The 27,500-nt window shown below is 46.1% G+C and overlaps 1 protein-coding gene across 11 annotated transcripts in view; it reads left to right on the forward strand.

Annotated features, from left to right (window-relative positions):
- Positions 1-27,500, forward strand: part of LOC308372952 (neurexin-1a-like) — a gene marked incomplete at both ends in the record, with an annotated part of 317,493 nt that overhangs the window by 278,312 nt on the left and 11,681 nt on the right. For 9 of the 11 annotated variants that reach the window (XM_080848317.1, XM_080848320.1, XM_080848322.1 and 6 more), the window contains one exon: positions 23,539-23,632. In XM_080848317.1, coding sequence (XP_080704443.1) covers positions 23,539-23,632 — 94 coding nt within the window. The remainder of the gene's footprint in view (positions 1-23,538; positions 23,633-27,500) is intronic. The other 2 variants (XM_080848316.1, XM_080848315.1) reach the window with 1 other exon arrangement.

Genomic DNA, 27,500 nt, shown 5'->3' on the forward strand with positions numbered 1-27,500 from the left:
TGAACCCATGCACATGGTCTCTGGTGTTGAATTTCAACATGAGATTTCATGTAAGTTCACCTGTTACCATGGATACGTTTATCAGTCGCTGTTGTCATTTCAGTTTTGTATTCTGCAGGCTTAATGAAAGTAGCATATAAGGAGAGAAAAGAGAAGATGATAATAGAAAGAGGGTAATGACAGTGAAAAAAGACAGAAAGGATGAGAAGTAATTGAGGCAGCAGGAAAAAGCTGGTAGTTGAGCTGGTAGTTGCATCAGTTGTTATGAATGGATGTGTCAGGTGTAACTGTGTGTGTGTGTGTGTGTGTGTGTGTGTGTGTGTGTGTGTGTGTGTGTGTGTGTGTGTGTGTGTGTGTGTGTGTGTGTGTGTGTGTGTGTGTGTGTGTGTGTGTGTGTGTGTGTGTGTGTGTGTGTGTGTCTGTGTGTGTGTGTGTCTGTGAGAGAGAGAGAGTGTGTGTCATACACTCCTTCAATGGGTCCATGAGACAATGAGCAAAGATACTTCTCAGATGTTGGGTTGCATTTACACATGCCTTTGTGTCTCCTTTAAAGAGAAATGTCTGCATTAAGATAAAGCATAAAGATATCTTTTGTGTGGTGTGCTTTTAGACTCTGCTGTTGGTTGAAATTGTGCCTCGGATGTTGTGATTGTGTGGTGGCAGTAGAAATCAATGCCTGACCTGCAGCATCTGACCTGCAGCATCCCGAATGAACGCTGTACAGAATGAACAACGGTTTCCTCATGGAGAGTATTACTATCTCTCCATGAGGAAACCGTTGCTCATTCTGCACAGATCTGTGGCACAAATGAGGATGGATATCAGGATAAATGCCTGATACTTAGATGCCAGAAGTTGCGTCTGTTTGATGAGTATGCATTCATCATCGGCAGATCTCAGCCGGCCTCATCTGATATCTTTTTTCAGAGATGTGTTATTTATAAGCTCTCATCTGCCAGTCGCCATGATTGGGCGCACAATAGATTTATTCTCCGTGCTCTTAAGACCCCTGCTTCTGAGGTCTAAATAATACAGTGCTGCTTCGCTGCTTATTACAGGAAGCATTACATAACAGGCATCATTTGCACGTCAACAATCTGACATATGTTACATCACAAGCCTGTGAGCCTTATTTACATGAGGAGGTTGATATGTAAAATGGTAAATAGAAGAGAAAAAAAATGTTGAGTGATATGATGTTTAGATGTAAAAGTTCAATATACGTTGAAACATGTTTATGTTTGCTGGGGCTGCCTAGATATTTTTTTCAGCTTTCTTTGGAGAGTGAGAGGGAAGAAAAATCCATTTTGTGACAAAAATCAATATCATCTGTTTGGCTGAACCTTGTGACCTTGGATCCGTTCGCGGCTGAAACCTTGATGTCGGTCTCTGAAGCGTATACCTCTGCCGTGGCCCTGTGTGTGTGTGTGTGTGTGTGTGTGTGTGTGTGTGTGTGTGTGTGTGTGTGTGTGTGTGTGTGTGTGTGTGTGTGTCTGAAGCGTATACCTCTTCCGTGGCCCCTTGCAGCACCCTGAGCTCTACTGCACCAAACCAAAATGCATAATCCACATTTGTCCATGGGTGGACTGTTGAAGACACACTAAATGTTCTGCATTTGTTTGAGGCTTTGTCCTTTTATACGCACATCGTTGAGTTGTTAACATGCATTTATGCAGGCTTGGCAAATGTGTCCATCTAAATCAATAGTTGGATCAGGAAATACTGAAATGAATTAATTTCAAATGTGTTTACATTCTAAAGCCTTATACATCAATTCACCACAGATAACGCACAGATATATATATATTATAGTTCATAATCAGCATACTCGGTCTGGAGATATGTGCCCCTTCGATTCCGCTCACCTTTGAGAGTTTGGTACATAATTATGTAAATGGCATATGGATTAGAACATCCATCTCCATGCATTATACAACCCTGGGAATATGGACTAGCTAGCGGTGTCAGATGAGTGCATGCGTGTCGTTCGCTCTCCCAGCCACCTACGGCAAATCTGTTGGGTCTGCCTTCTTTGTGCGTCTCCCCAGAAACCACCGAAGTCGAGCGACAGATGTTTCTGTCTCCTTCACAATTAGCGAGCGCTGAGAATGGCAGAAATGATTAAAAAAGTTTGTCGGCGGAGAAGCGTGGTTCCCGCCCTCGCTATGAGACTAGCCCCGGCTCTTTGGCAGGGACGGGAGACTGTTCCACTCGGCTTGCTCGGTGACAAGGAATTCCTATTAATGGAAGCCTGAGAAAAAGCTGGCTGCCAGAAGAAAGAGAAACTCATCCAATCAAAACAACCAATTTGTAATTTCTCATTTCGCCCACGCACAACAATGTTAGACTGACAGCCATGGGTGTTCATCTGAGAAATGCCTGAGATTATATATTAAAAAAGGGCATTATATTATTAGTTACTAAGATGATTTTGTGGGGATATTTAATCTTTTACAATAACAATTATTGCATGTTACTTGGATAAAATAAGTCAGGCCTTCAGTGTCTTTCATAAAATCATTTGATAAAAAGGATGTGATCAGTATCCAGTATCAATATTAATATCAGGACATGATCAGTATCCAGTATCAATATAAATATCAGGACATCCAGAATATTGAATAACACAGAGCATAGAATAATGCATTTCAGTGAAAGACAGCCTTACTCCATCGATGTAGGTCCACGTGCGTTGTGGGTGAATTAGGGACAGGACCGTTCCTGTCCTTCACCGTGTCCATGCTCCGTCCACATGGAGGACACCCCTCCCTGGGCTAGCCCTAGCTGGGTGGCACCACCTGGAGCAGCGGGGCGGAGGCCTGGGGTGTGTGGGGGCAGCGGGGGCGGAGGCACTCACACACTGATGGATGATGGGGGAAGTGATGTCAGAGACCTGCGGTGGCCCCGAGTCCGAGGTGGCCAAGGCGGGCGACAGGGCGTATCCATCACCCCGTCCCCTTCTGGGCCTAATGATTAAACCTGCCCTTCACAGCTGTGTGGAAAAACACACACACACACACACACACACACACAGACAGACATACACACACACACACACACACACACACAGACAGACTCACATACACACACACACACACACAATCACACACAAAGAGTCTCATACACACACACACACACGCACCCATACACACACACACACATACACACACACACAAACACAAACACACACACACAGACTCACACACACACACACACACACACACACACACACACCAGTACCAGTATGTCTGTGCTTGCTCACACACACACACACACACACACACACACACACCAGTACCAGTACGTCTTGATTTGTGCTGCCCTCCTAGAGGCGCTGAGGGGGCGTGTCCGAGTGGCAGTGGATGGATGGGGAGACAGGTGAGCTCCGTGGACAAGCGAGGGATATGGAGCATCTCCACGTATTGATGCAGTGGAGACAGAGCGCCATCATTTTACCGCTGTCACCAGGAAAGACTTTTGGCAGCTTGATAGCGGGGTACACCGAAAGGACTCCATTTTGGCACGCAGCAGTTGGTCAAATATTCCACATTTCAGTATTTTACCTGGGGAAGTATTTGAAATTTTTTGGCACATTCAGTTTTGCTCAATTCATTGGATCAATATGTTGACAGCTGGATTCTTTCAAAGTGTTAAATTATGTTGTCATTATGTTGGTCGTTATCCTAAAGCGATTAGCCAACTCTGAGACAGCAGGAGGGGTCGATGGGTTTTCATCAGCTGGGTTGGTCAATGCTTGGAAAGGAATGAGGATGGCATTGTCTTTGCAGTGTGTGTGTGTGTGTGTGTGTGTGCATGTGGTTGTGTGTGTGTGTGTGTGTGCATGTGGTGGTGTGTGGTGTGTACATATACTGTACATGAAACAGAGGAGAAGAAAGAGAGATGTGCTCATTAGGGTTAAACATAGGGAAATGGGGAGTGGTGTGGATGCTGTTGGGTTGTGGAGGAGTGTGTGTGTGTGTGTGTGTGTGTGTGTGTATGGGGAGTGGTGTGGATGCTGTTGGGTTGTGGAGGAGTGTGTGTGTGTGTGTGTGTGTCTGTGTGTGTGTATGGGGAGTGGTGTGGATGCTGTTGGGTTGTGGAGGAGTGTGTGTGTGTGTGTGTGTGTGTGTGTGTGTGTGTATGGGGAGTGGTGTGGATGTTGTTGGGTTGTGGAGGAGTGTGTGTGTGTGTGTGTGTGTGTGTGTGTGTGTGTGTGTGTGTGTGTGTATGGGGAGTGGTGTGGATGCTGTTGGGTTGTGGAGGAGTGTGTGTGTGTGTGTATGGGGAGTGGTGTGGATGCTGTTGGGTTGTGGAGGAGTGTGTGTGTGTGTGTATGGGGAGTGGTGTGGATGCTGTTGGGTTGTGGAGGAGTGTGTGTGTGTGTGTGTGTGTGTGTGTATGGGGAGTTGTGTGGATGCTGTTGGGTTGTGGAGGAGTAAGCACATTTCACTCTCATGTTTACTGTCAGCTGGTTTGTTATGTTCTGAGGCTTTCTGTCCTTTTTTCTCTTTTATTGCGCACAAAACATTCCTTTTATGCTTGGGTTCCCCTACAGGCTGCAGCCATATGGTCAGCAGAAGAACATTGTTTTCCCCCGGAGCTTGTTCAAGAAAAGAGGGCATTGTTGACATCTTGTTTATTTGGAAATGGAAAACAAATAGGCTTCTGACTGTCAGGCACTTACAGGGCATGCATGAATGTGAGAGGCATACAGGTAAACAAACATACAGAACGGATACATACAGGTAAACAAACATACAGTCCAGATACATACAGGTAAACAAACATACAGAACGGATACATACAGGTAAACAAACATACAGTACGGATACATACAGGTAAACAAACATACTGTCCAGATACATACAGGTAAACAAACATACTGTCCAGATACATACAGGTAAACAAACATACAGTACGGATACATACAGGTAAACAAACATACTGTCCAGATACATACAGGTAAACAAACATACAGTACGGATACATACAGGTAAACAAACATACTGTCCAGATACATACAGGTAAACAAACATACAGAACGGATACATACAGGTAAACAAACATACTGTCCAGATACATACAGGTAAACAAACATACAGTACGGATACATACAGGTAAACAAACATACAGTACGGATACATACAGGTAAACAAACATACAGTACGGATACATACAGGTAAACAAACATACAGAACGGATACATACAGGTAAACAAACATACAGAACGGATACATACAGGTAAACAAACATACAGTACGGATACATACAGGTAAACAAACATACAGAACGGATACATACAGGTGAACAAACATACAGTACGGATACATACAGGTGAACAAACATACAGTACGGATACATACAGGTAAACAAACATACAGTACGGATACATACAGGTAAACAAACATACTGTCCAGATAAACAAACATACAGTACGGATACATACAGGTAAACAAACATACAGAACGGATACATACAGGTAAACAAACCTGGGCTGGCCCCTCAGGTCTTTATATATGTGGATGCATTCTACTCAAATGTCCTTCAGTTAAATACAGACATACAGAGCACTTTCCTGTTCTACAGAACACCTTCATGTTCTAAAAAGCACTTACTTGTTCTACAGAACACCTCCCTGTTCTACAGAACACCTCCCTGTTCTACACAACACCTCCCTGTTATACAGAACACCTCCCTGTTCTACACAACACCTCCCTGTTATACAGAACACCTCCCTGTTCTACACAACACCTCCCTGTTCTACAGAACACCTACCTGTTCTACAGAACACCTACCTGTTCTACACAACACCTCCCTGTTCTACAGAACACCTCCCTGTTCTACACAACACCTCCCTGTTCTACAGAACACCTACCTGTTCTACACAACACCTACCTGTTCTACACAACACCTCCCTGTTCTACACAACACCTCCCTGTTCTGGGAACAGCAGTCAACTGAAGTCTTTTTATGTCTGCAACACACCACATCTTGACTTTGAGTTGATTGATATGGGATTAGCTTTTTTAGTCCCCCAATCAACTGAAGTTCACTTTCTAGTGTGTTTAGTCTGAAGTTCTAGCAACAAATAGGCTTCATTTGGTATAGAGTTTGCATGTTTTTCTACTTAAAGGGACAGTTCTAGAAACAGAAAAAGCCTTGGTACGCCATTTCACAGTGCGAAGTGCTTGCAATTCAAAGCACTTTAGAGTACCTTTGCCTTGTTTTTTTTATCAAACTATGTCTGCAATATAAATATTACTATATAGGACTTATCAGTCTTATCTGGAGCTGGGTGGTAGCTACTGAAGTAGTTCTTTTAAGGCCTTTGCATAAGTTCAGATAGACGATGGACTTTCATTAGAGTGAAACAGAAGAACTGGCAATATTTTCATTTTTCAATTCGCTCAGGGTTTATATTCTTTAGTTTTATACCTCCCCTACAACCTGCACTCTTCTGGGTTTGCTTTTGCAATATCGCTGCTCTTTCCATTGTTTAAACGCAGCGCATGAGTTCTTCTTCTTCCCCAGCCTCATTATGCAGTCCTTGGTGCAAAACAATTGTTATCTCCCACCCCCCCACCCCCCTCTCTCTCTCCATTCCCTCTCTCTCTCTCTCTCTCTCACTGTTTCTCTCCTCCATCCTTTCCCATCTTTATTTTCTCTAATTAATCCTGTTGGTGTTTGTTTGTTTGGGCGCTGGGAACCCCTACTCCCCCCCCCCCCCCCCCTTGCCGTAATGGCGCCCTGACTGCGGCAGCCATCTTTCATTATGCCCATCACATCAATAATTCATTGTGTGGTCCGGCTCCCTGGGTGTGATTAGTGATCAGCCGCCCAAATTGTCTCCCGTGTGGCAGACAGAAATGAGGGGGAAAAAAAGTTTTTTCTCAAATGTAGTTTTTCATTCCCTGCAATTACGCCATGTTCCAATTTGAAGCGTGAACATGATTTTGTTACATGGCGCCATTTCAAATATCAGCTCCGCCACGAGATTCGACTCCAAGGGAGGAGTGTAATAAGACTCGTCGCCTGGCAGGTTCCTCATTCTGTCAGATTGTGTGTGTGTGTGTGTGTGTGTGTGTGTGTGTGTGTGTATCCTGGCTTGTGTGATGAGAAGAAGAAATAAAAGCTGAAATATGTCCTCCACCGTGATACAGCTGGGCTCTTTCTTTCACCACCCAGCTCTCAATCTGCACACACACACATACATACACACACACACACACACATACACACACACACACACACACACACACGTACACACACACACACACACACACACACTCACACACCCTTCGACTGCTGCAGCGGTGCTAGCCCTCTCCCTCACTCAGTAAGAGCTCATCATCACTCTGGGTGGGTCATGTGATCACAGATGTGTTTTTTTCTTCTATTTCCTCGCCCACCCTCCCTCATCTCTCTTCTTCTCCTCCTGTCAGCGTCTGAGTCAGTCCCAGGCTCCGCAGATCAGTGCAGGAGTCACTGAAGTCTCCTCCGATGCACACACACCCCATTAATCTTCGTCCTCGCCCCTGCTCACAGCACACACCCTCTCTTGTCACCGCGTCTCATCTCCGAGGTTAGGAGAGGTCTCCGGATCTTTGCATTCAGTCTCTCTCTTTTTCACAGACAGAGGAGAGCAGACTGTTGAAACAGTGTATGGCATTATCTCATATTTCCGAATGAAAAAAAAAGAATAAGTTCAAATGAATTCAGAATGAACAGAATTCTTCCTGTGCTGCTATCCGAAACATTTTAAAGCTCGATTTTTGTTAATTGATTTTTTACAGAACAGAACATGATGGCCCTCCAGGCGCCGACCTGGAGCCCTGAAAATACTGTCCCTGAGAGACACACACACACACACACACACACACACACACTGACACACACACACACACACACACACACACTTGATCACGACATTCAAATGGAAAATGGACTCCCTCATAATCACCATCATCTCTCGTGGCACAGCTTCCTCAATAACATCCTTTTTGTCATTGACATACTTTCGCCGATGAAAACCACGGCTGATTAGGAATGTGTGTGGCTCGCCAGCCCATGGGCACATTATTACCCACGCCTGCGGAGCAAGTAGAAGGCACGCTACGAGAGAGACAGAGAGAGAGAGAGCAAAGACTGATAGTGTTACAGGGGCAAGCAAGGGGTGGAGCGATGTGCCCCCCCCCCCTTCTCTGTCATGTTTTTTAGGCAGAGGTTGAGCTCAAGAAACATGCCAGCATCCATTAATCCTGAGCCTGGCCCACATGTATATTAGGATGACGGATGTGCCACTGTCACCCCATCAGGGACTGGGACCGCATGTCAACATGGAGGCAAAGTCAGGCAGTCTATGATTTGTGGGCAAGCTTAGCATCACTGTTTCTCTTCCTGTCGTCCTCTACTACATCTCTCTCTCTTCCTCTCTTCCTCTTGTCCTTTTCTACATCTCTCTCTCTTCCTCTCTTCCTCTTGTCCTTTACTACATATCTCTCTCTTCCTCTCTTCCCCTCTTCCACTTGTCCTCTACTACATATCTCTCTCTTCCTCTCTTCCTCTCGTCCTCTTTTCCTCTACTACATCTCTCTCTCTTCCTCTCTTCCTCTTGTCCTCTACTACATCTCTCTCTCTTTCTCTCTTCCTCTCGTCCTCTTTTCCTCTACTACATCTCTCTCTCTTCCTCTCGTTCTCTACTTCATCTATCTCTCTCTCTCTCACTCCCTCTCTCTTTCCCCCTTTCTCCATTTTTCCTTTCTCACACACATGCTCTCACACTTTTATTTTTATACTCTCTCATATTTTTTTTTATCCCCTCACACTTCAAACTTTTTGGCTGATGCTACTGAAATTCTAATTTTCTGCCTTTCTTTTTTCTTTCTTGCTTCATTTTAAACCCCTCCATTAATCATGTCCTAAAATGATTTGACACTGAACTACAGACAAGATAATTTCCTCTAGACAATTTCATCCTCATTTTTTCAGGTTTGTCCACAGCATTTGCCTTTGCACATTTTTAATGAAATTCTTTCAAAGAAAAAAAAGAAAACCCGTGACATGATGCCAGTTGACTATCAGTGATTAATCCTGAAAACGAGTCAGTGGTACCTATTTCACAAAGCATAGTGCGCGTGCTGACCAGAATAACACATGGTTTCAGTGACAGACACATACAGACACACACCACACACACACACACACACACACACACACACACACACACACACACACACACACAGTCCACCATCTGTGTCCAGAATCAGAATCAGAATCAGAAACAGATTTATTGTCACGTAGGTATGCGCCTACCTGAAATTTGTGCTGGTGCATAGGTGCATACAGTAAACATAAAAACATAAAAACACAAACATACACACACAATAAGTAAGTACTACTACATAACATAAAAACATAGGAACACACTAAGTACTACACATAACTTAAGTACTACAGAACACAGTATATACTGTATGTCCGTGGTTGTTGTGGGTAAATTCCTCTCCATTCTTGTCCAATGTCCATTCTAGTCCTTTGCCATGTCCATGCTCTCTCTCTACTTGGAGGACCCCCCCCCCCCCCCCCAAAGAAACCTCCTCCATGTTGGCTCTGTACTGAGGTGCTTCCATACTATGCTCTCTTGACCCCGTGCTAATGTTCTGTTCTGTTCTGTTCTGCACTTGAGGGGCCCCAACGGGAGGCCCACACTCCCATCTCATATTGAGGGGGTGGATTGGGGTATCACACATTCATGCCCCCCCACCCCTTCCCAGCCGCCCCAGTGGGTCATCTCACTTACGGGTAGCCCCCCTACAATCAGCCCAGATTGGTTCAGATTCAGAAGCCATTGAGAAGACGGCCCCCACCTTTAGATTCGATTTCAGATAACTCCCATATCACGGCACAGTGAAGGTGTTATATTCAGGGTGGTGATGGAGGGAGATGGAGGGGAGGGGGGAGGCTCTTGAGTGCAGAGGGATTTCATTTATGAGAAATGTGAAAAAGGAGAGGGAGGGAAGGACAAAGAGGGTTCATATGGCGGGCCTATTGTGTTTGTGTACAGAATATACTGTATATGGATGGAGAGAGAGAGAGGCAGAGTTTATGGAATATATATGGATGGGAGAGAGAGACAGAGTGTATGGAATATATATGGATGGAGAGAGAGAGACAGAGTGTATGGAATATGTATGGACGGAGAGACAGAGGCAGAGACAGAGTGCAGTACCAGTGTTGTGAGTTATGGATAGACAGATGTGATGGGGGACGTGTCAGAGAGACGCTTTTCATTCAGCTCTGGGTTATGCATTAGAAAAGAAAAGAGTGTGTGGTAAACAAGTGTGCGTGTGTGTGTGTGTGTGTGTGAGTGTGTGCATCTGTGCTTTTTCAGATGTCAAGTATGAGTGTTACTGTACGTGCTTACATGTGTTTGTCAGTATGTGCACTTGTGTATGCATGCTTTTCTTTATGCCTTTTGTGTTTGTGTGTGTGCATGTACAGTATGTGTGTATGCAAGTGTGTGTGTGTGTGTGTGTGTGTGTGTGTGTGTGTGTGTGTGTGTGTGTGTGAATGTGTGTGTGTGTGTGTGTGTGTGTGTGTGTGTGTGTGTGTGTGAGAGAGTGTGTGAGAGAGAGAGAGAGATAGAGAGAGAGAAAAAGAGAGACAGAGTGTGTGTGTGAGAGAGAGAGAGCGAGAGACAGAGACAGACAGAGTGTGTGTTTGTATGTGTGTGTGTGTGTGTGTGTGTGTGTGTGTGTTCAGCATGCTCAGGAGGTATTTGTACAGCAGGAAGATCATAGGCTTACAACACCCTCTGAGCCCAGCATCTATACAGTACAGCAGGAGCATCTATACAGTAGAACAGGAGCATCTATACAGGAGAACAGGAGCATCTATACAGTAGAACAGGAGCATCTATACAGTAGAACAGGAGCATCTATACAGGAGAACAGGAGCATCTATACAGTAGAACAGGAGCATCTATACAGGAGAACAGGAGCATCTATACAGTAGAACAGGAGCATCTATACAGTAGAACAGGAGCATCTATACAGTAGAACAGGAGCATCTATACAGGAGAACAGGATCATCTATACAGTAGAACAGGATCATCTATACAGTAGAACAGGAGCATCTATACAGTAGAACAGGAACATCTATACAGTAGAACAGGAGCATCTATACAGTAGAACAGGAGCATCTATACAGTAGAACAGGAGCATCTATACAGTACAACAGGAGAACAGGAGCATCTATACAGTAGAACAGGAGCATCTATACAGTAGAACAGGAGCATCTATACAGTAGAACAGGAGCATCTACCCCGCAAACAGGGAACGTCCCCAGGACGTTAACAGGACATTCGCAAGGTCCCCAATCGTCCCCAATTGGTCCCCGCCACAACGTTCGCTAGAGGACGTTACCAGAACGTTTTTGACGTTCGTAGCAAGTCTACGTTTGGTCCTTCTGTGACGTTCGCATGAGTCTTAAATCGGACTTTTAGGGAACCTTATAAATTGGTCTGTCAGCACACCTCCCCAGGACGTCATTTAAAAACGTCCCCATAACCTTTACCTGCAGGTCCTCTGCGTAACGTTCGCATGAGCCTTAAAACGGACTATTAAGGAACGTTATAATTTGGTCACTCAGCACACGTCCCCAGGACGTCATTTAAAAACGTCCCCATAACCTTTACCTGCAGGTCCTCTGCGTGACGTTCGCATGAGCCTTAAAACGGACTATTAAGGAACGTTATAATTTGGTCACTTAGCACACGTCCCCAGGACGTCATTTAAAAACGTCCCGTAACCTTTACCTGTAGGTCCTCTGCGTGACGTTCGCATGAGCCTTAAAACGGACTATTAAGGAACGTTATAATTTGGTCACTCAGCACACGTCCCCAGGACGTCATTTAAAAACGTCCCGTAACCTTTACCTGCAGGTCCTCTGCGTGACGTTCGCATGAGCCTTAAAACGGACTATTAAGGAACGTTATAATTTGGTCACTCAGCACACGACCCCAGGACGTCATTTAAAAACGTCCCGTAACCTTTACCTGCAGGTCCTCTGCGTGACGTTCGCATGAGCCTTAAAACGGACTATTAAGGAACGTTATAATTTGGTAACTCAGCACACATCCCCAGGACGTCATTTAAAAACGTCCCGTAACCTTTACCTGCAGGTCCTCTGCGTGACGTTCGCATGAGCCTTAAAACGGACTATTAAGGAACGTTATAATTTGGTAACTCAGCACACATCCCCAGGACGTCATTTAAAAACGTCCCGTAACCTTTACCTGCAGGTCCTCTGCGTGACGTTCGCATGAGCCTTAAAACGGACTTTTAGGGACCGTTCTTATTTGGTCCTCTGATGGTCCTCTCTGAACCAGAAGTTCCGCTAGAGAAAAATTATTTTCATTTGCCCGACATTTTAATGATAAGCCGGCCAAATATCTAGCCTATTTCTGCTTCTAAATTAGCCCATTGAAGAAAACTGACGGCCTGCATAGCTTAAATAATAACATAATCAGGTAGTTTAGAATGCAACATGTTTATTTTCCTAAGTTTACAATGGGAAACAAAAACATTTATGTCTGATGCGCGTCAATAAGTGGCCTTTAAGCAAAACCTGCTGTGGCGTTAAAATGAGCGCCGCAACATGGTCATTGCTCTGTTCAATGAGAGCAGAGATTCTTAAATTATTCGACCCTCTTGTGAATCCTTTGCACATTTTACTGTGACTATCAATTACCTCGCACCTGAGCCAAGAGAACTTGTCACTCCATAACGACATAAACGCCCGACATTTCAGCTTTTTCTTTGGTGATGCTGTTCGAACATCTAGGGCTTCAGGTATTCAGTGTTTGGAAAGTTCACTTTCTACATGAACTTGCTCAGTTCATTGTTGATAATTCATAATTTTGAACTACGTTCACAGCTCCAATTTTCAATATGAGGCGAGTGCTATAATTTTTCAAAATCTCTGTCTGCAATACCGCTCTCGGCTCTTCCGCGCGCTCACGCACGGTAATAAAAGGAAACGCGCAACACTGCAGGTATTACAGGTTCATCCTCGTCAGAAGGTTTACCCTCATCAGATGTTTTTGGCCTCTGAAAAAAAGCTTTTAAGGCTAGTCTGCTTGGCCATGTTGGATCCTTCTCACTCAGTTCGCTCCTCGTTTGAAACCGAGGGTTTGCGCTTTAAAATGCAGCATATGCGTGTTGTTAATTAACTTTCTAACGGCAGATTAGCCTGTTCCTTTTAAACATAATAAGGGCAGTGCACGTTTGCTTTATAGGCCTTACGTAATATTAGGATTGTTGTCAAAATTGTGTTTGCGAGACGGGATTTTTAAAGAAATTCCAATCAGACAATTTGACCGGTGAGCTCTTCGTTCTGTTGCACTATCTTTGAAGGCCTGTGGAAAGCTCAATATGTTAAAGCTAGACACTTGGTCACCTTCCTATGTATGCATTGTATTGGAATCATGCAGACATTACATTTATAGCACAGATCAGTACAGAAGCATTCATATTTATTTTATTTCATCATTCTTAGTTTGGCTAGTTATTCTGCCTCCCTGCCCGCACGTCCGTGATGTGCCATGGATGTTAATTAAAAAAGGAATCATTACGGAAAACCCTCAATGCGTAGTGACTGAGATTGCTACAATATGCTTTTCCTCAAACCCTCGGAAAAAAGACTAAGTTTGTTGGCTGTCTCACACTGTGATAAACCTGTTAAAGTGGCACTATAGTAATCAGACAGTGTTAGGACAGTAGGTAGCGATCTCGTTTAGTAATAGGGAGGTTTACGGTTCAATTCCCATGCCCGCAATCAAGTTTGTAATCGTGTGTGTCTGTGTCTATGCATATCATATGAAATGTGTAATATAAATGAACTTGTGTGTGTGTGCGCACTGTAAGCAAAATGACGGCTCCACGATCTATTATTTTTTTTTTTTCTTCATTTAGCTCAGCAAAAACGGTCGTGCCTGCTACGTCCGCGGTGCATCCTTGAATAACGTACCCAGGACGTCTAAAATAGGTTTTGTAGATGTCACCACAATGCCCTCAGGACGTTCTTGCAACTTCCTGCAGAACGTCCCCAGGACCTATAGAAACACGTTCCCCAGACGTAACCACAATGCCCTCGGGAGGTGCTTGCAACGTCCTGCATAACGTTCCCAGGACCTATAGAAAACGTTTCCCAGTTGTCACCGCAACGTCCTCGGGACGGTCTTGGAACGTCGTGCAAAACGTCTTAAAGTTGTCACGGGAACCATACACATTTACGTTTTTAGAACGTTCAGAGAGACCATTACGGGACGTCTAGGGGACGTCATTTTGCTTACAGGGTATACAGTAGAACAGGAGCATCTATACAGTAGAACAGGAGAACAGTAACATCTATACAGTACAACAGGAGAACAGGAGCATCTATACAGTAGAACAGGAGCATCTATACAGTAGAACAGGAGCATCTATACAGTAGAACAGGATCATCTATACAGTAGAACAGGAGCATCTATACAGTAGAACAGGAGCATCTATACAGTAGAACAGGAGCATCTATACAGTAGAACAGGAGCATCTATACAGTAGAACAGGAGAACATGAACATCTATACAGTAGAACAGGAGAACATGAACATCTATACATGAGAACATTACACAGAGCAGAGTGAGAGTAGCTTTTTTTTTTTTTTTTCAGTAGCCTACCCATACAGTGTGGAGAGAAACATTCTGCATTGCAGTTCTCACTTTTAGTCAGTACACTTACACACTTACAGTCAGTACACTTACACTCTTACAGGCAGTACATTTTTTCACACAATCAATCTGCATTGCACTGTGTGAGGCGACAGAGAGGAATCCTTCTATCTGAGTATATCATGAACAGATGGGGATCATCCAATCATATATTCATTGATATTTCAGCATCAATTCTTCACACTTTTTATTTTGACTTTAGGCGCACATTTCTTACTGTGTGTAGGTTTTATTTTTTCTGAGTGGATGACAGTTGAGTTTATTAGCAACTCCATGGCTGCTTCGTGACTGTAACATATTGAGTTAAACATGTGTCCCAGGGTTGTCATAGAAAAAAATATAAATTCAATAGGAATGCAGATGGAAAAATAGCAATTAAGCGGAGGTGACGGTTTCTGTTTCTGTCAGGATCAGGAACACACACACACACATACTTTCACACACATTCTCTGTTTCTCTCACTCACGCACACACACACACACACACGTGCAGATGTTAAATTCAAGAGAAGAATAAGGCTTTGAACATCATGATCGAAGGATATGGCTGAATTTGATTTACTTGGTTCAAACTGAAGTCAGATCACCTTGGCTATACTTGTAGACAAAATCAATGGAAGAGTTCAGCTTCCCCCTTTAAACAGGTGAGGAGAGAGAGAGAGAGAGAGAGAGAGAGAGAGAGAGAGAGTAAAGATAGTTTAAAAAATGTCTTGAACATGATCAATGCTAGAGTGAAAGTTGAGTCTCGGCGGGAGCGGGCAAAACATGTTGGCAAAGCCGAGCCTTGAAGGAGGCGCAGAAAAGAGGAGTCGTCTCCTGGTGGCCTTGAAGGAGGTGCAGAGAAGAGGAGTCGTCTCCTGGTGGCCTTGAAGGAGGCGCAGAAAAGAGGAGTCGTCTCCTGGTGGCCTGTCCCTGAGAAGGGGCTGTAATGAGGGGTGTGTGTGAAGACTGCTGCCTAAATCTCCTAATTAACACAGCCCTCACCCCCTCTCTCCAGCGCCTTGTCTCTCTCTCACTCTTCTCCCAATGTCACTGTGTCGTCCTTCCTCTCTCCCTCCTCTCCTCTCCTCTCCTCTCCTCTCCTCTCCTCTCTCCCTCCTCCCCTCTCCTCTCCTCTCCTCTCTCCCTCCTCCCCTCTCCTCTCCTCTCCTCTCCTCTCCTCTCCTCTCCCCTCCAGTCTCTCTCCCTCTCTCTTCCTCTCTCCCTCCTCCCCTCTCCTCTCTCTCTCCAGTCTCTCTTTCTTTCTCTTTCTTCCCTCTCCCACCTAGTCTCTTTGTAACTGTCTCTCTCTCTTACACACACACACACACACACACACACACACACCACACACACACACACACACACACACACATATACACACACACATACACACACACACACACACACACACACACACACACATATACACACACCATGAAGGCAGACCCCTCCAGGCCTCTATTGTTACTGCTCCATGGTGAAATGTGTTGTGTGTGTGTGTGTGTGTGTGTGTGTGTGTGTGTGTGAGTATAGAAACGCTGCAGGGACAGAGAACACTACCACCCCCACAAACACACACACACACACACTCACAGACCTACACACTCAAATACACATACACTTCAAAAAATAGTCTGTGTGTTCAGGAAGGAAAGTTTCCCCTCTCTGATATATTTATTTAATTTCACTCAGCGTCTCATCTCAATTTGAGCAGCCTGTCGTTGTGCCTGGCCTCCCTGGCAGGCTGAGTTAATCTATAAAATGGTAATCATTCCCAGGCAGAGCACACAACAGATAATAGTGGGACACAAACATTATTTGGAGTGGAATTTGTAAATAATGAGGGATTTTTAAGATGCTTTTTCTCTTCCCTCCTTCCTCGCGCAGTAGCTACTTGCTGCCGTGAGAAATTCATTAAGAGACTGTCATGGGACGCGAGACGCGTTTGCAAACACCCCTAACGATGAAAAACGAGTCTTGTTTGTACTAATCAACAAACGGTTTCTATTCAGGATAGACTGGAAATGGCAGAAAAGTATTTGAAGTACGAGATATTCATGAATGCTCACTAGGAAACAGACAAAAGATCAGCACCCTGTTGGGATGGGCAGGGCAATGGTATGTGTGTGTGTGTGTGTGTGTGTCTGTGTGTGTGTGTGTGTGTGTGTGTCTGTGTGTGTCTGTGTGTGTCTGTGTGTGTGGGTGTGTGTGTCTGTGTGTCTGTGTGTCTGTGTGTGTGTGTGTGTGTGTGTGTGTATGTGTCTGTGTGTGTGTGTGTATGTGTGTGTGTGTGTGTGTGTGTGTCTGCTCTCCTTCTGCTGCAGTGCCCAGCTGAGGCAGGGGTGTGAGGAGTCTGGCTCCTCTGTGCCTCGTTAGAGGGTGTTGTGCGCAGTGACAGTAGCCTGCCGGAAGACGTATGGCAGTGGGGAGCAGGAGCAGTGTCTGGGGAGGGAGGCCGAGGCTCCAGACTGTACTCTCTTCCTCTCTCTCTCTCTCTCTCCCTCTCCCTCTCCCTCCCTCTCTCTGTCTCTCTCCCTCTCTCTCTCTCTTCCTCTCTCTCACTCCCTCTCTCTCTCTCCCTCTCCCTCCCTCTCTCTGTCTCTCTCCCTCTCTCTCTCTCTTCCTCTCTCTTCCTCTCCCTCTCTCTCCCTCTCTCTCCCTCTCTCTTTCTCTCTCTCTCTCCCTACCTCTCTCTCTCTCCCTCTCTCTCTCTCGCTCTCTCTCCCTCTCTCACTCCCTCTCTCTCTCTCCCTCTCTCCCTCTCTCACTCCCTCTCTCTCTCTCCCTCTCTCTCTCTCTCTCTCTCTCTCTCTCTCTCTCTCTCTCTCTCTCTCTCTCTCGCTAATACTGAGCCCCAGGTCTGGCAACAGCTGCTTGGCTTTAAATAAAGGAAAAAAGCCCTCTCTCACCCATCAGATGGAAAAGTACGGCAATACCAAACTGTCTTAGTTGACCTTTTCATCTCCTATATATGCGTATATATATATATATATACTGTGTATATTTAATTTCAGATGTTTCTAGAAGAACTCACTCGACATGCCAAACTTCTTTAATTACAAAGTGAAATGGAATAGTTCTAGCGTAGAGCACTGTCTCCTTGTTGGCAAATAATTGGAAAGACCAATTAGGAAAGAGCATATATCAGATGCACTCTGTGTGACACTGGGGGGCAGAAACAGTTGTGAAAACATAATAGAGAAACATAATAGAAACAGCGTGGTGGGTTGCTATGCACAGTGTTGCTGAGACTTATAGAATCCATTACCAGTACGTAGCCAAACAGCCTCATGGTGTACACACACACACACACACACACACACACACACACACACACACACACACACACACACACACACACACACACACACACACACGCACGCAAACAGCCTGATGGTGTACAGTATGGAGGATTCGCTGTCTCGGGCATTATTCAGCAGTCCATTGTGCTTGGCAGTCTAAATGATCCATTGCCTTCAGCCCAGTGCAGCTAGATGCTGGAGTAGACATGAGACTTGCTATTTCTTTACGCGTTGAGAGGACTGTGCAGAGATCAGATGCGTTAGTCATATTAAGATATCATCAGTATTGTAACAGGGATGTCATGCCTGTCAACAGATATCTCATTTAAAGTGTACTTAAAAGGCTGTTAGCCAGTCCCAGATTCCATGGGAATTGCCATGGAAAATGTGTGCTTAAAGTTGGTCTATTGGCTAACAGGGAAGGCCACACGGCCTCAGAATAGGGGATTAGACTCCTCAGTCCCTAATATGAGTGTGTGTGTGTGTGTGTGTGTGTGTGTGTGTGTGTGTGTGTGTGTGTGTGTGTGTGTGTGTGTGTGTGTGTGTGTGTGTGTGTGTGTGCGTGTGTGTGTGTGGACTCCCCAGTCCCTCATATGACTCAAATGATCATCACTAGACCACCAGGCAAACATAGCGACAGACCTCTCCACAGCACATCTCTTCCGCAGCAAGAACCTGAATGTTGACTTTTAATATCCAGCTTGTGCAGACTGCTGTGGCCCTGCAGTCTCTTGATCAACGCCCAAAAGTTCTCTTGCTTCTGGCTGGCAGTGAGTTGAGTGAGTTTCTATGGCAACATGCGGAGCACAGGGTCTTGGCAGCGGTGCCCTCAGGCTCTAGTCTACAGTTATCAGTTTAAACAAAGAATCACAACTGCTGCTACTTCGGGTGTCGTAACCCATCAACAAGGCACAGTCTACAAAGCTGTGTTTGCTATATGCATTTTTACTTTTGATTGTGTCAAATTCTTTACGTCGGGCGTCTGGGGCTGAAATATCCTCTGGTAAATCCAAAAGTATGAATGGAGTAAGTAAGAACAAGGGTAATTGTACATCCTGTTTTGTGACGTTGAATGTGTAGATCTATGGAATCCAAGAAATCCATTCTTTGGCCCTGCACAGACCCTGCAGGGGCCGGAGTCTCCTCAGGTCACGGTCTTCCCACAATGCAATGGTACCCACAGCCTTAGAAGGTCAAGGGCAAGGGGCCTAGCTCAGCGCAGTCAAGTTCATGCGGTATTTGACTCTTTCCCCAAACATCTGTGACCTGTAGATAACTGGGGGCATATTTCCACAGTGTTTTTCATAAAAGGTTAAGTTGCACTGGTCACCGCTACATAGCAGCAGCGTAGGTTAAATCAAATCCTTAAGCAAACACTAAACCATTCTGAACAGACTATGCCGTCCAGGGGAAGCTGACTTTGGATAGAGTCCCTGGAGCTGTGCGATGCCTTACACGTCCTGCTGACTTTCAGCCTATTTCCAAAGAGACATTTCCATGTGCCAGAGAGCATTCATCATCTCCATGCAGCACTTCAAACAACAGAGACCAGAGGAAGTATAAAAAGAAAGAAACAGGAGAAAAAAAGAGAAGAATAAATAAAAAAAATACAGTGCTCCTCTTGGACTCAGACAGGTCATCACACATGAAGGTGTGTGAGACAGGACGGTGTGTGAGACTGTTGAGCCGCCGGACTGTTCAGCCCGGGTCCCCCCCCCCCTTTTTTGCGTTTAATTTATAATATTTAAGGTGTTAAAAAAATAACAATATGTTCTAACTACCGACCGGCTGACCTAGTCACTAGCTACCTCCAAGTATCTCCTTCGATCTCCTCGTACGCTGACAAAAAGGCCACAGACAAGAGCAGTGGCTAAGTGCTTAGGGTAGCCTCCACGGCATGCAGGGGAGGAGCACACAGGACTGAGGCAGCCATTACATGCTGCAGATGGAGGCTTGGGACTCGAACCGGACTGCTGACACAGGGGCCAGAGGAGGAAGAACTCGTGGTTGGGGGGGGGGGGGGGGGGGCAGAGTTAGTTGAGATTAAGAGCGAAGGATTGCCAGTCTCAACAGATCAAAGGGGTAAAATGTGACAGGGGTTTTGCTGACTGACCTCGTGCACCCATTCCGAGTCCAGAAGGCTTTTTTATTTAGCGGTCAGGAGCGATCGCAAATGACTCAGTCATTCGTCAAGGTCAGCATCGTTCAATTCCTCCGGCCAAATTGAATTCTCTTGTCAGAGAAATATGGTCTGGAAAGATTTAGCCCCCGCTCTCTGTGTGCTTCTGTGCATTAAGGGATTTGAGAGATTGATTTGAAATACCAATTAGCTAGCATTCAAAAATACCAGCCTTTGTGTTGTCTTTGCCAGCAGTTGTTTACACGGCTGTGTTCCATGAAGTGAAGCCTCGGGCTAGTATGCATTTTGCATAGCCTCTTTATGGTCTGCCACGACTTACCCACCATTTGGAATGAGCTGGTTGCTTTTAAGACATAAAATGATCTACCTTTCACTCTAGCCTGAACTTGGTTTTATTTGCCGAGCAGTTTGTGTGTGTGTGTGTGTGTGTGCGTGTGTGTGTGCGTGTGCGTGTGCGTGTGCGTGTGCGTGTGCGTATGCGTACGTGCGTGCGTGTGGGTGTAAGGTCTTTGCTTCGGTAGGCGCCCCCATCTAGCTGATCTCTCCGTCGGAGAATGCCTGTTGCATTGCTCTGAGCCAGACCAGATTAATGAGCTGTTCCTCTACCTTTGCTTTGGCACTCTGGGAAGAGCAGGCAGAGTAATGAGGCCTTCCCTGCCCAAGGCCTCTGCTTCAGCACTTTAAGAAACACTGGCAGATTAATGAACTCCAACGGAGGCTCCAGTTAGCTAGTTTGCACTGAAACTTACTGCGTCGCATTTCCGGGTCTGTGTGTTTATGTGTGTGTTTGTGTGTGTGTTTGTGTGTGTGTGTGTGTGTGTGTGTGTGTGTGTGTGTGTGTGTGTGTGTGTGTGTGTGTGTGTGTGTGTGTGTGTGTGTGTGTGTGTGTGTGTGTGTGTGTGTGTGTGTGTGTGTGTGAGTGTGTGTGTTTATTTGACTATGTACACTGTGTTTGTGTGAGACTTTTTTGCCTTCTTCTTTGAGTAGGGTTTCTGTCATGGCATCTTGCCTGTATATAAGATTGTCAGCTCTAAGACAGAATGGGGCTGTGTCATGAATGAGAATATTATGGGATGCTGTGCAGACCAGATCCACATTACAGAACTGACCCAGTGTGCAGACCAGAACCACATCACAGAACTGACCCAGTGTGCAGACCAGAACCACATCACAGAACTGACCCATAGCAACAGCGCTCCTCTCAGACTGGCCATTGCCCTGTGCTACTGAGCTGTAGAATACTGTTGTTTCACAGATAAGCTGTAGAATACTGCTGAAGAATACTGAGTAAGGATGTAATTGTGTTTTTTGCCTGTGCGCTAAGCACTAAATGAGTAAAATGAGGTCACCTCTTAACAAGCCAATAACAGCACACTGAATCATGAGGTCACCTCTTAATAAGCCAATAACAGCACACTGAACCATGACATACATCCCCACAAGCCCTAGGTCCACAGCTGTAATCATTGTCCTAGTCACCGCAGATGACTTTGAGTCTGCTGGAGGACCGCTGCTGTATTCACACCTGTGCAGAATCCACAGCCAGAGACCGAGGGGAGAGAGGTGTGCTGCTGACAGGCAGATCTCCATCCATCTCCACTGCACTCCAGGCCCGAGAGGCATGAAGGAGAAGACACATGAAACAGAGAGAGAGAGAGAAGTGTGTGTACGCATGTGTGTGTGAGAGAGAGAGAGAGAGAGAGTGTGTGATCAAGAGAACAACAAAGGGAGTGTGTGTATAGTCGTGTGGGTGTGCAGGCCTGTCTGTCTATGTGTGTGTGTGTGTGTGTGTGTGTGTGTGTGTGTGTGTGTGTGTGTGTGTGTGTGTGTGTGTGTGTGTGTGTGTGTGTGTGTGTGTGTGTGTGTGTGTGTGTGTTTGTGTGTGTGTGTGTGAGTGTGTGTGTGTGTGAGAAAGAAGAAGAGCGAGAGAGAGGAAATGAGACAGAATGTGCAAACAGAGTCTGTGTTTGTTTGAGTCAGAGAGTAGAGTGGGAGATGGAGAGATAAGGTGTGTGTACGTGTGCGTGTGTGTGTGCGTGTGTGCGTGCGTGTGTGCGCGTGTGTGTGTGTGTGTGTGTGTGTGTGTGTGTGTGTGTGTGTGCCTCTGTGAGAGGGAGAAAGCTTGTGAGTGTGTACAGAGACAGAAAGGTAAAAAGAGCACCCAGGCTGGAGGGATTGTGTGTGTGTGTGAGTGTGTGTGTGTGTGGGGAGGGAAGGCAGTGTATCGATTCCTGCACCTCTGCCCGTCAGTAGCGAGTGCCAGGATCTCCCGCCAGGAAAAACAAATCACACGGGCAAAGTGATGGATGTGGCACTCCAGGATCCACTGGCTCCGCCATCTGCACCGCCGCCACTGTATATCAGCCTCATGCACAGCAAATCACATTTACATTCGCGCCACTTCCTCAAGCTTTAGGGTACACAGATGTAGAAGAAGAGGTCCCCCCCTCTACTCCTCTCTTCTCCGCTCCGCTCCCCCTCTCCTCTCCTCTCCTCTCCTCTCCTCTCCTCTCCTCTCCTCTCCTCTCCACTCACCCTTTACTCCTCTCCACTCCGCTCCGCTCCACTCCCCCTCTCCTCTCCTCTCCTCCCCTTTCCGCTCCTGTCTGCTCTCCTGTCTGCCCCCCGCCACTGCTCCTCCTCTGTCTCAGGGTAACGGAGCAGACACGGGCGTAGGAGAGGAAGGAGTGTCTATTTAAAGACAACCTGACATTAGTAAGCTACAGCTGACGTATCCATATCTCTGCAAACATGCTCTCCCTGCCTCTCGTTCAGTCATCATTACTAGCGTGAATAATCCCAGTGGTGACTGAAGTAGTCAAGGAACATTTCGAGTACAGAGGACTTACACAACCTTATTTAACAGGAGTTGCTGATGTCTTCTGGTTAGAAAAAAGAAACTTTGTGTTCGCTTCTGTGAGATATTCAGGCAGCAAAGTATATTTGAAAACACCATGTCACTCTTGAGAGGGTAAGCGTGGGATGTGTGTGTGTGTGTGTGTGTGTGTGTGTGTGTGTGTGTGTGTGTGTGTGTGTGTGTGTGTGTGTGTGTGTGTGTGTGTGTGTGTGTGTGTGTGTGTGTGTGTGTATGTGTGGGATCATGAAGGGATGGAATGTGTGAGGATATTAGACAGAGGGACATGAGAAAAAAACGTCCGTCCTTCAGGCCAAAATGGCAGAAAAGTTTATGTAACTCGTCAGCGTTATGAGTTTGTTTGTGTTGGCCTGTTGTGTTACATCCTCACCTCTGTGTGTGTGTGTGTGTGTGTTGTGTTGGCCTGTTGTGTTAACATCCTCACCTCTGTGTGTGTTGTGTTAACATCCTCACCTCTGTGTGTGTTGCAGACGACAGACGACCTGCTGGTGGCTTCAGCAGAGTGCCCGAGCGACAGCGACGACGAGGACGACGATCCGTGCGAGCCGAGCTCAGGTGGGTTAGGTTAGTCATCTTTTTTATTACTACTTGTCCCCGGGGTGTGTCGCTGTCTCTCTCTCTCTCTCTCTCTCTCTCTCTCTCTCTCTCTCTCTCTCTCTCTCTCTCTGTTCTGTGTATCTCAAGCCTCGCCACAGCCTCGTGTCCGACACTCCGCTCCCATACACCATTACACCCCCCAAGGACAGCCAGAGCACTCAGAACCTTGTTTTCACCGTCTCTTACCAAGCTGGTGACACTCTGGACGAGCTCCTGCAGGTTTATTTCCCCAGCTCCATGCCCTCTCTGTGTTCCCTGTGTGTGTGTGTGTGTGTGTGTGTGTTTGTGTCCATGCCCTCTCTGTGTTCCCTCACCATGCCACTGCACCACATAAGGCCTCCATGACAGATTTCTTTTCTTTCCTTTCCTTTTTTTTTTGCACTTTATCCACTCTGCCCACAAAAGAAGCAGAGAGGTTGGGCTTGTGGGGAGTGGCGAGCTCGGCTCGACCCTCCGACGCCGCGCGTAGCCTGCCGGGTCCCTGTCGTCATCAATTATGCTCGGCAGCAAGCGAGAGAGCGAGTGCGTGAGCGAGCGAGTCGGCTCTGTTGTCTTCATCGCACGAGCGCCTGTGTTTATGCGAGCTGATTACTGTTGACGTGCACGTTAGGTGTGTTGTCTGGGCTGTGTGTACACTGCTCTCAAGGAAAACAACAAACACCCTCCTCCCTCCCCACACTCCAACCACAAAAAAAAACACCCACTTCTTGCAAGTGTTACCTTTTTTTTTTCCCCGCACTTAGTTTTTTTTTATATGAGACGGCGGCGCACTAGCGTGAGACTTCCAGTCAGGATGCGAACTCCTCAATGAGATGACAGGTAGGCAGGAACAGGGAGAAGTAGCTCCTTTGAACGGGAGCTAAGAGAAGATCAGACAGACAATATGTTGCGTTACATCAAAGCGTCCTTCCTTTTGGGCTCCAGTCCAGTCAAATGTGCCGTCTCAATGCATTACCAGGCCCCTACCTGAGGCCTCACAATGCAGAAGACACGCAATAAGGATTTCAAAGCGTGGACATGAGAAATATGAGCCGGATTAAAAGATAATCAGTTTATCCCCGGGCAAAGCCTATCTTTTTGAGAGATATGTATTTGAGTGGGATCTGTGCACACTGTGCTGAAGCCCTTGTTTACTCAGCTTTGGAACATCCTGCATAGTCATCTAATTGTTTAATTAGCATTCGATACGTAGATCAAGTTTTATTGAAGCGGTATCATCATAAATGTTTATAATGTATTCACATAAATGAAACTCAGGCTATCCCTGTAGTTAATTTGTACATTGTTTTATGTGCGGTAGATTACACTGTGTTGGAGTCATTGTAGGGCTGTTGGGTTTCAAGAGGGCCCACTCCACCCGTGGACCTCTCAAGGGTGAGAACTGCCACTGAACCAGACGCTGTTTTATGGCTGCAGACATCTGGTCCTTTAAAACAACTGTCAGGTTGCACTACAACTTCTGTAAAAAATCAAATAAATCATAGAGGCTTTTTATAACGAACTGCAGAACGTTCATGAATATGTAATAATTTATACATAGAAATATAATGAAAATGTTTTTATGAGTCTATATATTAGTTAAGTGTGTTTGTATGCATGTGAACTAACATCCTTGAGTGTGAAGTGCTCCCTGGGGTGCCCTGCTCAGAATAAAGAGCTTTCAGACGAGACATCAACAGGCCTGGGGTGGGAGAAGGGAGAACAATTAAGAGCCTCGACTTAAGGCCTCTCCCTCTCTGCGATCGATCTGCTGGCGGCAATAAAGCCCAGACTAAATTAATGTCGGCCCGTCAGCTTGCCGACGTCTGCCAATGTAGGCCATGGGCGCCTTTGTAAAATGGGGGGGTGGGGGAGGGGGGGAGCACACAGTCGGCTGATGAATGCCGTTGTCGGGTACACCTAACGCTGACAGACAACTGAGACTCGTCGCTGTGAGCAACGGCAGTGGCGATGGTAGGAGTCGCTGGTTAGGAGCCGATACTACAGTCTGCCTCAAAGGTTGTCCTGTCTTCGTTTTGATGAGTTTGTTTACCATGTCAAAAGCAAAGGAGGTGTCTGGCAGCTGTGTCCTGGACAAGGTCGCCGGTGTGCTCGAAACAGCTGAGCATTAGACAAAGCGACAGATTCGGTGCAAACTCCTTTGTGATAGAAGAAACCATCTTTCTTTGGTGAGAGGACAGAGAGAGCTCGGTCCAGAATCAGCTGTGAGATTCGACAGCGTCTGTGGGAGCTGCCATGGCGACAGCTGTCTAACACACACATACTGATTAATATCTACATTCAGGGCCGCTCACACACCCAGTGGAGTGGCTGACGCCGTCTGTGTGTGAGTGTGTGTGTGTGTGTGTGTGTGTGTGGCTGACGCCGTGTGTCGGATGGCTCAGCGGTGCGTGAAGGACTAGATCCACCGGCTGCCCAGGCAGAGCGAGTGCCTGGGGTGGGCAGAGAGCCTCTCTCCTCTGGATTGAAGCCACAAACAGGAGACAATCATGGGGCTCTCCTCTGAATTGTACCCACAAACAGGAGACAATCATGGGGCTCTCTCCTCTGAATTGTACCCACAAACAGGAGACAATCATGGGGCTCTCTCCTCTGGATTGTAGCCACAAACAGGAGACAATCATGGGGCTCTCTCCTCTGAATTGTAGCCACAAACAGGAGACAATCATGGGGCTCTCTCCTCTGAATTGTACCCACAAACAGGAAACAATCATGGGGCTCTCTCCTCTGAATTGTACCCACAAACAGGAAACAATCATGGGGCTCTCTCCTCTGAATTGTACCCACAAACAGGAGACCATCATGGTACTACCGTTGAGTATTTCTGTGTCTCTGTTAGGTCGGGCAGTGAGGAGCAATTACCTGAATTTGACAAAAAGTGTTACCGGATTAGAATTGCGGACTCTTTATCTATAAAACACTGGCTTGTGGCATCTTTGTAATAAGAACTGGGGTATCAATTCCAATCTGTTAAGGAACCCACATACGACGACGGCCAGACATCTCATGGAGTGAATGTTAGAAAGCACTCTTGTAGCGGAGTGAATGTTAGAAAGCACTCTTGAAGCGGAGTGAATGTTAGAAAGCACTCTTGAATGTTAGAAAGCACTCTTGTAGGGGAGTGAATGTTAGAAAACACTCTTGTAGTGGAGTGAATGTTAGAAAGCACTCTTGTAGTGGAGTGAATGTTAGAAAGCACTCTTGTAGCGGAGTGAATGTTAGAAAGCACTCTTGTAGTGGAGTGAATGTTAGAAAGCACTCTTGTAGTGGAGTGAATGTTAGAAAGCACTCTTGTAGTGGAGTGAATGTTAGAAAGCACTCTTGTAACTAAGTGAATGTTAGAAAGCACTCTTGTAGCGGAGTGAATGTTAGAAAGCACTCTTGTAGTGGAGTGAATGTTAGAAAGCACTCCTGTAGTGGAGTGAATGTTAGAAAGCACTCCTGTAGTGGAGTGAATGTTAGAAAGCACTCTTGTAGTGGAGTGAATGTTAGAAAGCACTCCTGTAGTGGAGTGAATGTTAGAAAGCACTCTTGTAGCGGAGTGAATGTTAGAAAGCACTCTTGTAGCGGCGGGCTGAGCTCTTGTCCCCGAGTCGTGCTGTGCCTGAAGGTCAGTGGTGCAGTCTGCACAGCACACCGTAGATCATGGCCGACTCCTGCCGTGGCGTGGCGGACTCCTGGCTATCAGCGATCGAGCGATATCGATCTGGTCCTGCTTACTTATTGCCATGCTTCATTTCCACACACACACACACACCCACCCCGACGCTGCCAGAACCCCCCCCCCCCCCCCAAGGCGACTGCTCAGCAGAGTGCTAATCTTCCACCAAGGCCC

This window comes from Sprattus sprattus, assembly GCF_963457725.1.
Source record: "Sprattus sprattus genome assembly, chromosome: 12".
Lineage (NCBI taxonomy): Eukaryota > Metazoa > Chordata > Actinopteri > Clupeiformes > Clupeidae > Sprattus > Sprattus sprattus.